At 44.3% G+C, this 14,062-nt stretch overlaps 1 protein-coding gene across 2 annotated transcripts in view; it reads right to left on the bottom strand.

Annotated features, from left to right (window-relative positions):
• Positions 1–3,515: 3,515 nt before the first annotated feature.
• The window catches only part of nlgn4xa (neuroligin 4 X-linked a), a 73,658-nt gene continuing 63,111 nt past the window's right edge, over positions 3,516–14,062 (bottom strand). For both annotated transcript variants that reach the window (XM_086147836.1, XM_086147835.1), the window contains exons 5-6: positions 12,420–13,209; positions 3,516–5,874 (exon numbers count right to left, since the gene is read on the bottom strand). In XM_086147836.1, the coding sequence (XP_086003962.1) occupies positions 4,980–5,874; positions 12,420–13,209 (1,685 nt within the window). In that variant the 3' untranslated portion in view covers positions 3,516–4,979. The remainder of the gene's footprint in view (positions 5,875–12,419; positions 13,210–14,062) is intronic.

Here is a 14,062-nt window from a genome sequence, read left to right as displayed (position 1 = left end):
TCGTGCCAGTGAAGTGCAGTCAGTAGAGGCAGGGGAGGCCGGGCCTCACCTGTCATCACGGAAAGAAAAAAAATGCAAAAAGAATAAATAAATTAAATAGTTATATTTATTCAGTGATTTGTACTGTAAAGTTATTTTCCACGTAGCTTCACCATTTTTATTTTATTTTTTTTTCAAAATTGCTAAAAAATATACAAATATGAAGAGACGTGCGGTGACGTGGCAACCAGCTTAGCCCACTGTGGATTGCGCAACAATTCTGTTAACTGTGCTGCCATGCTATGCACTGAGACCGTATTGCTGTCTCTGTGGATGTCACTATTAAGAAAACATTTTAATATATGAACTAAATTTCCATGTGTCTAATGGTTTTTTCGTCAACAACTGTAATGTGTTTCTCGTGTTTTTCGTAATCATAAAACGACTGCGGAGAGACACTAAGTGAGGCACGAAGTGACGGGGCCTCATGGTAGGGGGCACCGCTGATCCCAGGAATCCCTCCTACTTCTCAGCTACTGAATAATAGAATTCGCAATAGCAAGCTACAGTAAAGAGTTAGCAAGTAAAGTGCAGCCATCCAGCTATTTTTTGCCGATATCATCTGGCTGTATAGCTCACAAACGGTAAGGGATTAATGTAAATCTCCTGGGCAGCTTCTCAACTTTTTGGCCCAGAAGGATCTCATTCAAACTGTTCCTGAGGTGACAAAGTTGCTCCGGCCGGTGGTCACCGTTCTGGCTACAACAGCACCTGTGGAGCGGTCATTTTTGGCACCGGAAAAACTCAAAACATACAGTCGGAACAGGACCGATCAAGGACGACTGTCTTCACTGGCACTGTCTCAATGGATTTCCATTGAGATAGAGAGACTTTCAAAACTGAAGAAAGAAATGGAAGACTGCTACAAGCAAGTTATTAATGCTTCATTTATCAGTAAAGGTAAGAGATAATAACGTTTTTTTTCACATGTGCTTTTTTCTATGCACAGTTTGTATATGTAAAGAATGCTGATATGATATTTCAAACAAAAACTGTCAACTGCTGCCAATAAAATGGTGAATAAGCTACTCTGTATGGTTCATATGTTTGTAAATCTGACTGTGATGACATCAGTGCCTCACCACTCATGAACCTCACAGCACGTCACTGTTTTGTGCCCTACTGTGAATAGTTTTTATATTCATAAACGTATTTGCTCTTTTAATGATACATTTAATAATGCATTTATTGATATAAAAAATAAATAAATACATCTTATCAATCTTATCCATTATATGAATAAATTATATGAATCAATACACAAAATGCCCAAATAATCCTATAAATGACTACATTAATCGATCAATTACTAAACCTATTAAATACATAAAGAGGAAGAATCTAAAGTGACTAACCAATGCATGAAAAAAGCCAGAAATAATGAATTAATACAAAATAATAATGTAAATGAATGAATTAATAAATTATTGACCGAATGACTACAAATGTGAATGAAAAAAAAGGCATAAAAATGACAAAAAAGTGATAAATATACTGAATAACAAAATGAAAAAACACAAAATATATATAATCGAAACAAAATAAATCATACAAATTCAATAATACAAAGTAATAAAATCAAACCAAATAAAATGTCAATACTTTGGTTGATCGTTTTCCACGAGTCCAACATTCACCTTCTCTATTACGAAATGAAACAATGAAACATAGAGGTAGATAGAATAAATGAACAAATGGAAAATTAAAATCATTTGTCCACTCTTACTCTCTCTGTTTTTACCTCGGCTGTTCAAGGCAGAAGGCCGCCCCCTCCCAAGCAGGGATGTGGCCGAGGTTGTGGCTGACAGCCGGTGATTTTAGCTCCACTCAGGTTCTTGTCTTGGTAGCATGAATATCTAAAAAACCCACACATCTTCAACCCCTGACCATAAACCAACCACACACATGCGCGCACACACACACACGGAGCCTATTTGGTACACTACCTTGTCACCATGGCAATCAATATGCCTTGGTAATGGCTGCCCAGAGAGCTGTGTGTTTGAATGACAGTTCTGGGACCAAGGTTGAGTGATGGAGCGCCGTTGCTGGCTTAATTAACTCCCAGTCACCCCACCCCCCACCCCCCCAAACCGCCACCATTCTCCTTCATCACTCCTCACCTCCACCCCATTACCCACAGCATAAACAACATGCCAATTAAAACGGCGCCCGCACATTTTAGGCCGCCTCGCTCACTCACACTGGAGTCTACAAATAAATATTCATCCCGACTGCAGGAGCCTCGGCAGTGGGATCATATATTATGGATCAAACAATCTCACTAATGAAGGACGCGCTCCCCTGCCATAAAATAGAATCTCAGCCTTAACTTATGGAGGCGGTTTGGAAATGTCATGGGGGGGGTTGGGGTTGGGGGGGATGGGGGTCCAGGGGTCGGGGGGTTTATGGAGACATCCAGCACACCTCAGTAGCTGCAGATTACTATTAAAGATTTCAATTTTCCCCCTGTCACTTCAGTTTTAAGTCAAAAGCTAATTTGCTTGGCTGGTTGCAAAAGGATCGATAGATTGACAGCTGAGAGGTATACATATATGTGTGTGTGTGTGTGTGTGTGTGTGTGTGTGTGTGTGTGTGTGTGTGTGTGCGCACGATGATTTTGATAAGAGTTTTCTTCTGAATGCGTCATGTTTGAGTGCAGATGGGAATTTGTTGGGGGGCCTCTGCCACAAGCCTTGGAGGAATTCGGGGAGCACGAGCATAAGCATCAACAGCGCCGTCATCAGCAAGAAGATCCCCTCTAGCCTGGAGAACGGGTACTTTCATTTGATAAAAGAAGAGAGAAGCTAAAACAAACACGATCGCAGATCTCCTGGTTGTTCTGAGGTCAAGACCTGCTCATACATTCGTGTCATGTCTGTCACATGTCGGATTTGGAAAAGACGGAAGTGGCTACAGATTTGGAATCAGGAAGTGAAAACCCCCAAACTGAGTCAGCTATTTTCCTTTTTTTTTTGTTTTTGCAAACTCATTCCAGACAGTACAACATCAAGGATGGGCAGACGTCTGGATGAAGTCAGGAGCACCCTGTTACAGACCAAACATAATTCTAGCCCAGTAGCTCTCTCCACAGAGTGTCTCCTGCAGCTGCAGCTCCATGCAAGTGTCCAACCTCTTGTCCTCTGCTCCTGTCGCCCCTTTCCCATTTTGGGCTGTCCCAGCAGATCGCTATGTCGTGAGGGAAAGTGGTGGTCACCATGGAGGTACAAAACCACAGACCAGGACAAACCCTGACGTGTTTTTTTACATTCTCAATGTTAGCTTATTTCAGCATTCTTAAACTTACACCTCCCTCAGCAGCCTGGAAGCTCTGACTGCCTTCAGACCTTACGTATTCATTCTGATGACATGAACAGTTCATCGTGACATGGTTACACCTCGCAGCCAGCAGGGAGAGCTCCTGAGCCAGGACTCCTCATATGGTTCCCAGAAGAAAAACAAACGCCCGATGCTTATTTTTCTCTCTTTTATCAATTTATTTGTTTGGGTTTTTTTTTAGAAAATACTGTGATATTTTATTTAAAAAAACGGTTGCAGAAAAGGTTCCTCCAGGTGTCCTGCCACAAACGTCTCTATCGTCACTTAAGGCAAAAACCGCAAACAAACAATACGAACGCAGGATTGGAAAACTGGACGTGGAAACTTCCTTCAGCGGCTTCTGGACCAAATGGAAAGACAGTCTCTCCTTTTTCTTTATCCCTCTACAAACGTGGCCTCCTGAAGATTCTTCTTCTTTTTTTTAATCATAGATATTTAATAGGATGCAAAACAAAAAGAGTAATAATTACTTCTGATGTAGTTTTATAATATTATTGGTATTTACACTCATTCACTTGCTTTGTAACCCAAAATATATCACAAGCCGGCACAGTACTTTACATATTGCTAGCATCTGACGTGTCGAAATAACATATAACATATATTTCTATACAAACAGATCCAACTAATATTTATACAAAAAGAATCACTTCCTTTGTTTATCTCTAAATCATACATTGCTGGTCACGTGGTTGAGCTTTGCTGGAGGCGCCAACAGAAGAGTAAATAAATAAAGAAATGGGAAGAAAGAAGCCGAGAAAGTGTGGTGATGTTGGGGAGGGGGAGGAGGGTCCTCAGACAGGTGGAGGATGGGTCAAAAGGGATGGAGGGTAAAGCTCTTCCCATGACAGGAGGCAGTGGGCAGTGCCAGCCTCCCAAGGGCGAGGATTGTGTTCGCATTTTGGTCGAATCGGAAACAAAAAACGTACAGAAAAGGAACGCGATGGAACCTGGGTGGAGGGTGAAGGAGGAGGAGGGTTCAAGGGATTAGATTGGTGGCGGGTGGAAGGGTGGAGGACTGGAGAGGATCGGAGTGGTGGAGGGGTATTTACACAGAGCCCTAAAGAACGCATGAGCAGGAGAATCTGAAGGACCTCAAACCAAAGGAGCTTCTTAGGTACTTTGTCTGTTTTCTCATCTCCACTTGACCTTTATTTTTTTAAACAAAGTCTAGATAAATACAGCCCCGGGCCGGATGTAGGCCCCTTTGGGAGCCAAACCCAGGATGTCCACCACGTCCAGTGGCCGCGGGGTCCAGCTGTGTGCTGACAGCATCGGGAACACAAAAGAAAGGAAAGGGACTAACCCCTGGACAGAGCAGGGGGTCTGCTCCGTGGAGAAGGTTCGTGTCTCCCCTCAGCTCTCGTCTCTTTTGGTAGAGGCGTCACAGCTTCAACTGGGAGCTTCAGCTCCAAAGAAGTACAATTCCGGTAACATTCGCCGTCCAAAGGATTCCGGTGTGTACTGTCTGTACTTTCCGAGAAGGAGTGGTAGCAAAGTACCATCTGCTAAGACTTTGGGTTCTGGGCTCCACACAGTCACTTCTAGTTGTCTTAGTGAGGCCAGTGGCCTCGGACCGAGCTCCGGCCAGTCTGGCGGAGCTATACCCGCGTGGTGGAGTGCCCATGGGGGAGGTTGGTACTGTTCTGGCTGCCCCCGAAGGTGTTGAAATTGTGCAGGGGCTGCATGCCCGCCAGTGAGTTAGGGATCATTGTGATAGTGCTGGGCGTCATCAGTGGGATGTCATCAGGCGAGCGGCGAAGGGTAAGAGTATAGTCGGGTGGGCAGCTGAGCCGCAGGGCGTCATGGGTCTGCAGTGGCTCGCACTCATGGTGGTGTTCATGCTCCAGCTGCTGCTGCTTCATCTGTAGCGACATCAGCTCCTCGCTTTGCAGGTGGGCCACATCGTTGGTAGTGGAGGGTGCCGTGGCCGAGGCAGAGTTGCGCTGGGGGGTGAGGACACGGCGGCTAGACTCATGACGTCGCTTGTCCTTCTTGTAGTAGAGCGCAGCAAAGGCCAGGATGTTGAGGAAGAGCAAGGAGGCCCCCACAGCAATGGTGACGCTGAGCTCAGTTGAGTAGTCCCGCTTGGTCTCAATGACCACGGTGGACTCATCAGTGAGGTCGCCACTCCGCCGCTGGTCAGTGGTCTGCTTGGTGTTGGCTGACGGCACCCCTGGGTGGCGGGTGGTGGATGGCCAGTTATTCTTGCCCGGAAAGCGTTTGGTGTACGGGTATGGGGTTGTGTCCTGAGGAGGGATCTTGGTGGTGGTAGACACGTATTGGAAAAACTCATTGATGTTGTGGAGGTGCGGAACCAGCTCCAGCCAGAAGGCCACCTTGGTAGCCCGGTAGTGGTCCCGTACCCGTGGCTTGAGGCCGATGTGAAGGTACAGCTGGTCCTTTGGGTTGTACTTTGTCCAGGCCACCTCTTCAAAGCGGTTGGGCTTGGTGTGGATGAACTTGGTGTCTTGTGGAACTGGCTGATTTGGGTCCCTGCAAGAGGACCACAAGGAGAAGAAGATGAAGACCAGGTCTTAGACAGGCTTCCCTGCTTCCACACCAAACCAGCTTCAGACCGGGCTCTCAGCAAACCTCTCCAACATACAATGCTCTACTGAGGATCAAGGGATACACTCAGCCCCCCCCCCCCCCCCACACACACACACACACACCCATACACACTTCTCACCAGCTCTGTTTGAACACCAATTTGGTTTTACTAATTGATTTTTACAAACAAACACTCCTAATGAACATCTGACAGTAATGTGTGCATTTTTGAAAAAAATGTGTAATTAGTTAGTTGTAAATGTAACATCACAATTCTTTAAATCACCAACAACCATGTTTAAGAACTATGTTTCCAGGCATCAGAGGCCTGGTAACACCCTCCAGCGCCCTCCAGACTCATGATGCCTCCAAATAAGGCATCCTGAACCCCTCCTCTAGCCTCACTGCAGATTCTCTAAATACAGGGAAGAATAAAATTAAAATCAAAAAATCAAATGAAATGAAGATAATAAAAAAAAATCAAAATTTGTTCAAAATATAATAATAAATGAGAAATAAAATATGATGAAGAAAAAAAATGAAAGACATAAGGCATAAACATCAACATGAAATAAATAAAAGAATAAAAAAGAAAAGAGAGAAATAATATAGAGAAAAAAATAAGATTGACATTAAATTAAATGTTAAAAATAAAGTTAAATTAAATAACATTGAATTCAATAAAAATGATCCAAAATTAGTAAAATAAAATAAAATAAAAGGAAAGAAAAGAGACAAAATAAAGACTATGAGGAAAGAAAAGACAAAGTAAAAGTAAAAGCTGTTTATGCTCTTGTTTCCCTTGTTTTCTGTCACAGTTGGGGATGATGCCACCTCTTGTTCTGGTGTGGAAGTGTGCAGGAGAGGGGGAGTGAGGGTATGGAGCTGTGGGGACTCAAGGCCATTCTGCAGCCTTGAAGAGCGTGTTGACGTCTGCTTCTGTGCGAACAGAAACATCTCCAATGTTCAGCGGGCAGTTGTTCTCCCACGGTTACCGTGGAAACAGCTCCCTGAACTCCTGCATCCTCGAGAATACATGTGCATTTCCCTCACACCGTGCAAAGCTGTCCTCTGGAGGATGTCGCACTTGAGCCAGCCTCCAGATGAGTTTTGACCCCGAGGAATGGTCAGGTGTTTTCATCACCTGAACCTGAGGGAACTTCCTTTCAGGGAATGCCAGGAACACCTGCGTCTAATCAAGGCTCCTCAAACGGGACCCTTCCTCCTTTCGTGAAGATCTGGGTCGACCTGCAGCTACAGGGAGAGGCAGGTCAGCATGAGCGTGAAGAAGGCGTGGTCATGACCCCAAGGTGAGCAGGAGCCCAAACACCTGAACCTCTAACATCTCCTCCAGGCTGCTGCCAGCCACCTCTGGAGCTCCAAACCACCCTGGAGCTCCAGGGTGTTCTTGTCACAAGGCTCACAATGAGCAACAGCTGTGGCCCGCTGAGGGAAACACACACACAACGTTTTAACCCATGCCTCAAAACAAAAGAGTTCCTCTGCTGTGGAGCACCCGAGGACCTCACCTTCATCCTCAGTGTTCAAATCAGATTCTTGTCTGGGATTGAACGTCACTGTTAAGTACCTGAACTACTACACAGTACTGCATCGGAGCAACAGCAGCAATTATTTAAATATTTCACTCAGAGAGTCATTGCTCATCATTGCGGCCTTCATATTCCAGACAGACGCAATTCGAGACAAGCGCTCACATCTCTTCAGGACAGCGCTGTTTGTGTGTGAGTGTCTGTGTGTGCGTGTGTGTGCTCATGTGTGTATGTGCCTCTGCCTCCTCCCTTGAGTTTGCATGATAATAATTATCATGTCATACCAGTGTAGTAGTGCCTCCAGGAGGCGCTAATGGACATGTTTTTATTGCATTGCCCTCTGACCTCGATTTTTTTTTAATTTATTTTTTTTATTTAATTTGCTCTATAACGAGAGTTGCCGTCTAAGTTGCGGCTGCATATGGAATCGGACGTGAGTGGCCGCCAGCATGAGGCAAGCGCCACTGAAGGCCTGCCACCCCACCATGAACATATGCTGGGACAATATGGTGCTCCTTAGCCAGTCAATTAGCTGTGTCGCTGTAAAGATAGCGCTTGGGGCCTCATCCGCCATGAAGTACGCGCTTTGCCATTTTTTGGGATTTGATGGTAGCCTTCGTTTCTTTGGTCCCAGCTCTCTGCAGGTCATTCACCATGTCCCCCCATGTGGTTCTGTGATTTTTGCTCACCGTTCTCGTGATCATTTTGACCCCACGTGGTGAGATCTTGCGTGGACCCCCAAATCGAGGGAGATTATCAGTGGTCTTGTATGTCATTTTTTAATAGTTGCTCCCACAGTTGATTTCTTCAGACCAGGCTGCTTATCTATTGCAGATTCCAGTCTTCCCGGCCTGGTGCCGGTCCATACTTTTGTTTCTTGTGTCCTTTTAAAAGCTCTTTGGTCTTAGTGGAGTTTGGAGTGTGACTGTTTGAGGTTGTGGACAGGTGTCTAAACCAGTCCAAACAGGTGGCATTAATACAGGTATCATGTAGAGGGCAGAGGAACCTCTCAAAGAACTTAGCGGTCTGTGAGAGCCAGAAATCTTGCTTATTTGTAGGTGACCAAATGCTTATTTTACAGGGGAATTGACCAATTTATTCATTAAAAATCCTACAATAGGATTTCCTGGATTCTTTCCCCTCATTCTGTCTCTCACACTTAAAGTGTACCTATGATGAAAATTACAGGCCTCTCTCATCTTTTAAGTGGGATTACTTGCACAGTTGGTGGCTGACCAAAATGCTTTTTTGCCCCAATGTACATAAATAGCCGAATCAAGGACTTTATAAATAAGGAAGAAATATAAATAAGCAAATGAATAAATCTTTTTCTTCTCCTTTCGGCTTTTCTCTTCAGGGGTCACCACAGCGAATCAACCTTTTCCATCTAACCCTATTCGCTGTATCCTCCTCTCTCACATCAACTACCTTCATATCCTCTCTCACTGCGTCCATAAATCTTCTCTTTGGTCTTCCTCGAGACCTCTTGCCTGGCAGCTCCAATTCCAGCATCCGTCTACCAATATTTTCACTATCCCCCCTCTGCAAATGACCGAACCATTCCAGTCTGGCTTCTCTGACCTTCTCTCCAAAACATCTAATATGTGCTGTCCATCTGATAGACTCATTCCTGATCCTATCCATCCTCGTTACTCCCAAAGAGAACCTCAACATCTTCATATCTGAAAATTTCAGCTCTGCCTCCTGTCTTTTCATCATGTCACTGTTTCTAGACCATACAGCAAAGCTGGTCTCACCACTGCCTTGTACACTTTTCCTTTCATTCTGGCTGATTTTCTATCTGGCTGATCTTTTATCACATAGTACCCCTGACACTTTTCTCCACCCATTCCAACCTGCTTGAACTGATTTCTTTCCCTCTTTTTCACGCTCTCTGTTGCTCTGGACTGTTGACACCAAGTACCTGAAATTCTCCAACTTCTTGATCTCTACTCCCTGTAGCCTCACTGTTCCTCCCGGGTCGTTATCATTCACACACATATCGTCTGTCCTGCTGCGACTAACCTTCATCCCTCTCCTTTCCAGCGCATACCTCCAACTCTCTGGGTTTTCCTCAACCTGTTCTCTGCTCTCACTACAGATCACAATGTCATCTGCAAACATCAGGGTCCATTGAGATTCCTGTCTCACCTCATCTGTCAGCCTGTCCATCACCACTGCACCTCATACAATACCTGAGCTCCTCTCTTGGCACCCTGTCATATGCTTTTTCTAGGTCTAGAGAAACACAATGCAGCTCCCTCTGGCCTTCTCTGTACTTCTCTATTAGCATTCTCAAAGCAAATACTGCATCTGTAGTACTCTTTCTAGGCATGAAGCCATACTGCTGTTCACAAATGCTGACTTCTGCTCTCAGTCTAGTTTCCCCTACTCTTTCCCATAACTTCATTTTATGGCTCATTAACTTTATCCCTCTATAGTTGCCGCAATTCTGCACATCCCCCTTATTCTTAAAAATGGGCACCATCACACTTTGTTTCTATTCTTCATTCTTCATTCTCCATTCTTTATCTCCATTCTTCAGGCATCTTCTCACTCTTTGAGATCCTGTTGAATAATCTAGTCAGAAATTCTACCGCTGCCTCTTCTTGACACTTCCACATCTCCACAGGTATATGATCAGGACCAGTTGCCTTTCCACTCACTTCACTTTTACTAATCTCTGCTACTTTGTGGTCTACAATAGTCACCCCTTCTACCCTTCCCTCTCTTTCATTTTCCAAATTCATCAGCTCTTCAAAGTACTCTTTCCATCATCCCACCATCACTCTTCTAGCATCTGTCAATACATTTCCCTCTGTATCCTTAATCATCCGGACCTGTTGTACATCCTTTCCATCTTTATCCCTCTGTTTTGCAACCTGTATCAATCATTCTCTCCCTCCTTACTGTCCAACCAAGCATACAGGTCATCGTACGCCTTTTCTTTTGCCTTTGCTACTTCTATCTCCATCTTACGTTGTATCTCCCTGTACTCCTGTCTGTTCTCTTCAGTCCTCTCAGTATCCCACTTATTCTTTGCTGGCCGCTTTCTCTGTATATACCCCTACACTTCCTCATTCCACCACCAAGTCTCCTTATCTACTTTCCTTCCAGATGACACACCAAGTACTCTCCCACCTGTCTCCCTGATAACACGAGCTGCAGTTGTCCAATCATCTGAAAGCTCTCCCTGACCACCCAGAGCCTTTCTCATATCCTCCATGAAAACCATATAACACTCCTCCCTTTCAGCTTCCACCACTTTGTCCTCTGCTCTGCCTTGCCCTCTTGATCTTCTTTGTCACCTAAGTCATCCTACAAAACTCCATCCAATGCTGTTTGGCTACAGTCTCACCTATGACTACTTTGCAATCATTGATCTCTTTCAGGTTACTTAATCTTTACAAGATGTAGTCTACTTGTGTGCTCCTACGGCCACTCTTATAAGCTACCCTATGTATCCTATCTTTTCTGGAAAACAGTTTTCACTACAGCCATTTCCATCCTTTTTGCAAAGTCTACCACCATCTTTCCCTCTGGGTTTCTATCCTGTATACCAAATCTGCCCATCACTTCATCATCCCCTCTATTGCATGCACCAACATGCTCATTGAAGTCTGCACCGATTACCACTCTCTCATCTCTGAGGAAAGTCATCATCACTTCATCCAGCTCATTCGAGAACTTCTCCTTCTCCTCAAACTCACATCCCACCTGCGGGGCATATCCAGTAACAACATTGAGCATCACACCTTCAATTTTTAGTTTCAGACTCATAAGTCGGTACCATAGCGAAATAAATGAATAAATAAACAAGCTAATTAACAAAAAATAAAATAAAATAAAAAATGTATACATTTATACAGAAATATGTAAGTAAGTTGTAAATAAATGAAATGAAATAAATAAATCAATAAATACAAATAAGTAAGTCAGTAAGTAAATAAATATAAATAAATAAGTTAATTAATTAATTAATGTGAAAATACAAATTAGTGGGTTACAAATTATACGGATGAATAAAAACAAACAAAACATTGAATACATAGATACGATTGAATACATAGTACATTTTTACTTTGTAAATATATAGTATACTACATTTACTATAGAAAATATTTTTGCTGAAATTTCCCCACTGTGGGATGATTGAATACAAAATCAAAAGTTGTAAGAAAATACAAATAATATACATTAAGCAATGTGTTTCAAAATACAAGATAAAAGATAGCTAGATAGAGAGCTAGATAGATAGATAGATAGATAGATAGATGGATGGATGGATGGATGGATGGATGGATGGATGGATGGATGGCTGAATGGATGGATGGATAGATAGATAGATAGATAGATAGATAGATAGATAGATAGATAGATAGATAGATAGATAGATAGATCGGGCATTTGACCTCTACTTGACCTCTGCCACACCAGCTGATCACAGACAATAAATCAATAAATCAATAAATAATTTTTCGCTAATTGAATTTTCCATTCCTGTCGGCTTCTTTATCCTTGATTTTTTGTTCATTCATTTATTTATTTGTTAATTCATTTACGTCTTAATCAGCAGACTGACTAGAGTATTGATTGGTTATGTACCAATTTGTTTGTGTTTTTATTCAATATTTTATTTTATATTGATGTCCATTTATCCTCTATGTATTCGTTTGTCTGTACAAATATGTATTTATTTGTTAATTTGTTCATTTTCTTTACTAATGTATTTGTTATGCAGCTGATTGATAATGGCTTATTCACACAGTTATCTTATTTCAATTTATTAACTCATGTGTGCATATATATTAATGTATTTACTAATGTATTGATAGAAATCCCGATCTTAGATGGTACTGCAGATGGTCTCCATCCACGGACAGAGTTTACTCCATCATCAGTGCTGCAGGGCCAGCGAGGATAAAGTAGGCTACTCACCCGGTTTTGGCGAAGTTGGTCCAGTATGTCATGACAACAGCGCTGAGCATCACATCATTCTTGGAGAAGTTGCAGTTGAAGAGGTCAGTGGATCCAATCATGGGGATGCCAAAGACGTACGGAACCTCATCTCCATGTGCGGAATCTGCCCAGCTGGGCTTCATGTCGCTCTGACAGTGATGGTAGAAGGCGTAGAAGTAGGTGGGAGAGCCGTACTGGGCATGGAGGTCCGCAGTGGCGACCGCCGGCGCCACCCACTGGTGGTCTGTGAAGAGGGCCACTAGGGTCTTGCGGCGGGTCTCGGGGTTCTCTTTGTCGGCCCAGTCCGTGTACATGAACTTGATGGTCTCACGCAAGGTGTCCTTCCCCTCCGGATAGCCGTAGAGATGATCCACAAAGTCCGACACGGCAAAGTCAAAGTCATTGGCCGACACGCCGTCTTCACTATCCACGATGCCGTCCACAAACTTGAAGCCCTCTCCCTGGTTGACGCCCAGCATGATGTCATAGTTGAGGAACTCGCCCTGCTCCATGAGGATCTGGGGGTCGTCTGGGATCACGTCGCCATCGATCACTGGCCCAAAGGCGATGTGGTACTTGGCAGGGGTGATGTACTGCTCAATCAGCTCCTTGTAGTTCTTGTTCTGCAGGCATTCCACCAGGTCGATGGTGTCCAGCATGTTGCAGCCCACCTTCTCAGCCAGGGCCCGGGTGTACTTGGCGGGTTGGTAGTTGACGGCCCAGCTGGACAGAGCCGTGCCGCTCTGGATGATGGCCTTCTGGAACAGATCTAAGAGAGGAGCTGGAGTTAGCCTCACACAAGCACAACTATCCATGGGTAAGTTCTCAAAGGACACAGGAAGTGTCTAAGTCAAAGTAGTCCATCATGACAGATGTCTACCAGCAACTCCTCTGCAGACAGATCATCAATTTTACATCACATTAACGATGAAACCATGAATCTCGTTTCTAGGACAACTATCAAAGTTAAATACGCAGATGGATTTGTAACATCAGCAGCCAATTAGATGAGCTTTGTGGGCGAGCTCCGCCTTGTTGGTAATTTTTCCGCACCAGCAGCCAATCAGAAGACACCTTTTGTACACTGCTCAGTTGATTTGCAGTGTCCTTCCGCTACCCTGATGTCCCCCCCGTCTTTTCACCATCGATCTGATTGTGAAAACCGATGTTAGGAAATCGTTCTTCAGCTGCCTGAGGAGGGCAGGAGATGAATGCGGCACATTTTCCCTGGGGAACATTAATGCTTTCCAAGTAGACCCCCTCCACCTCCACCCCCCACCTTCCCCTGAGCTCTCAAACAAATCTTTACTGACGAATGTCAAAGCCCACTGAGGTCCTCTGACACTCAGAAGCTCCAGCTCAGTAGAACACAGTTCTTCTGCTCGCCATTCCTTCACGCCGGAGGGAGGGAAACAGTCTGAGACAAACAAAGGGATGATTCAGAACGTTGTGACTTTGTGTTCCTAATGAAGGAGCCCGGGGCCACCTCCACGGCCCGGAACAGCAGAGCCCCGGCGATGAGGTGCATGAGGAGCGCTGGGCGGTGTGTGTTTTCTGTGTCAGCCGTCTATTTATATGCCGGCGAACACGCCGCCGTGGTGACTCAACTAGGCTGACTTGAA

This window comes from Fistularia commersonii, chromosome 6 (assembly GCF_037954325.1).
Source record: "Fistularia commersonii isolate RoL2024-O1a breed Wild chromosome 6, RoL_Fcom_v1.0, whole genome shotgun sequence".
NCBI classification, from domain to species: Eukaryota; Metazoa; Chordata; class Actinopteri; order Syngnathiformes; family Fistulariidae; genus Fistularia; species Fistularia commersonii.
This window is presented reverse-complemented; position numbering and strand designations above follow the sequence as displayed.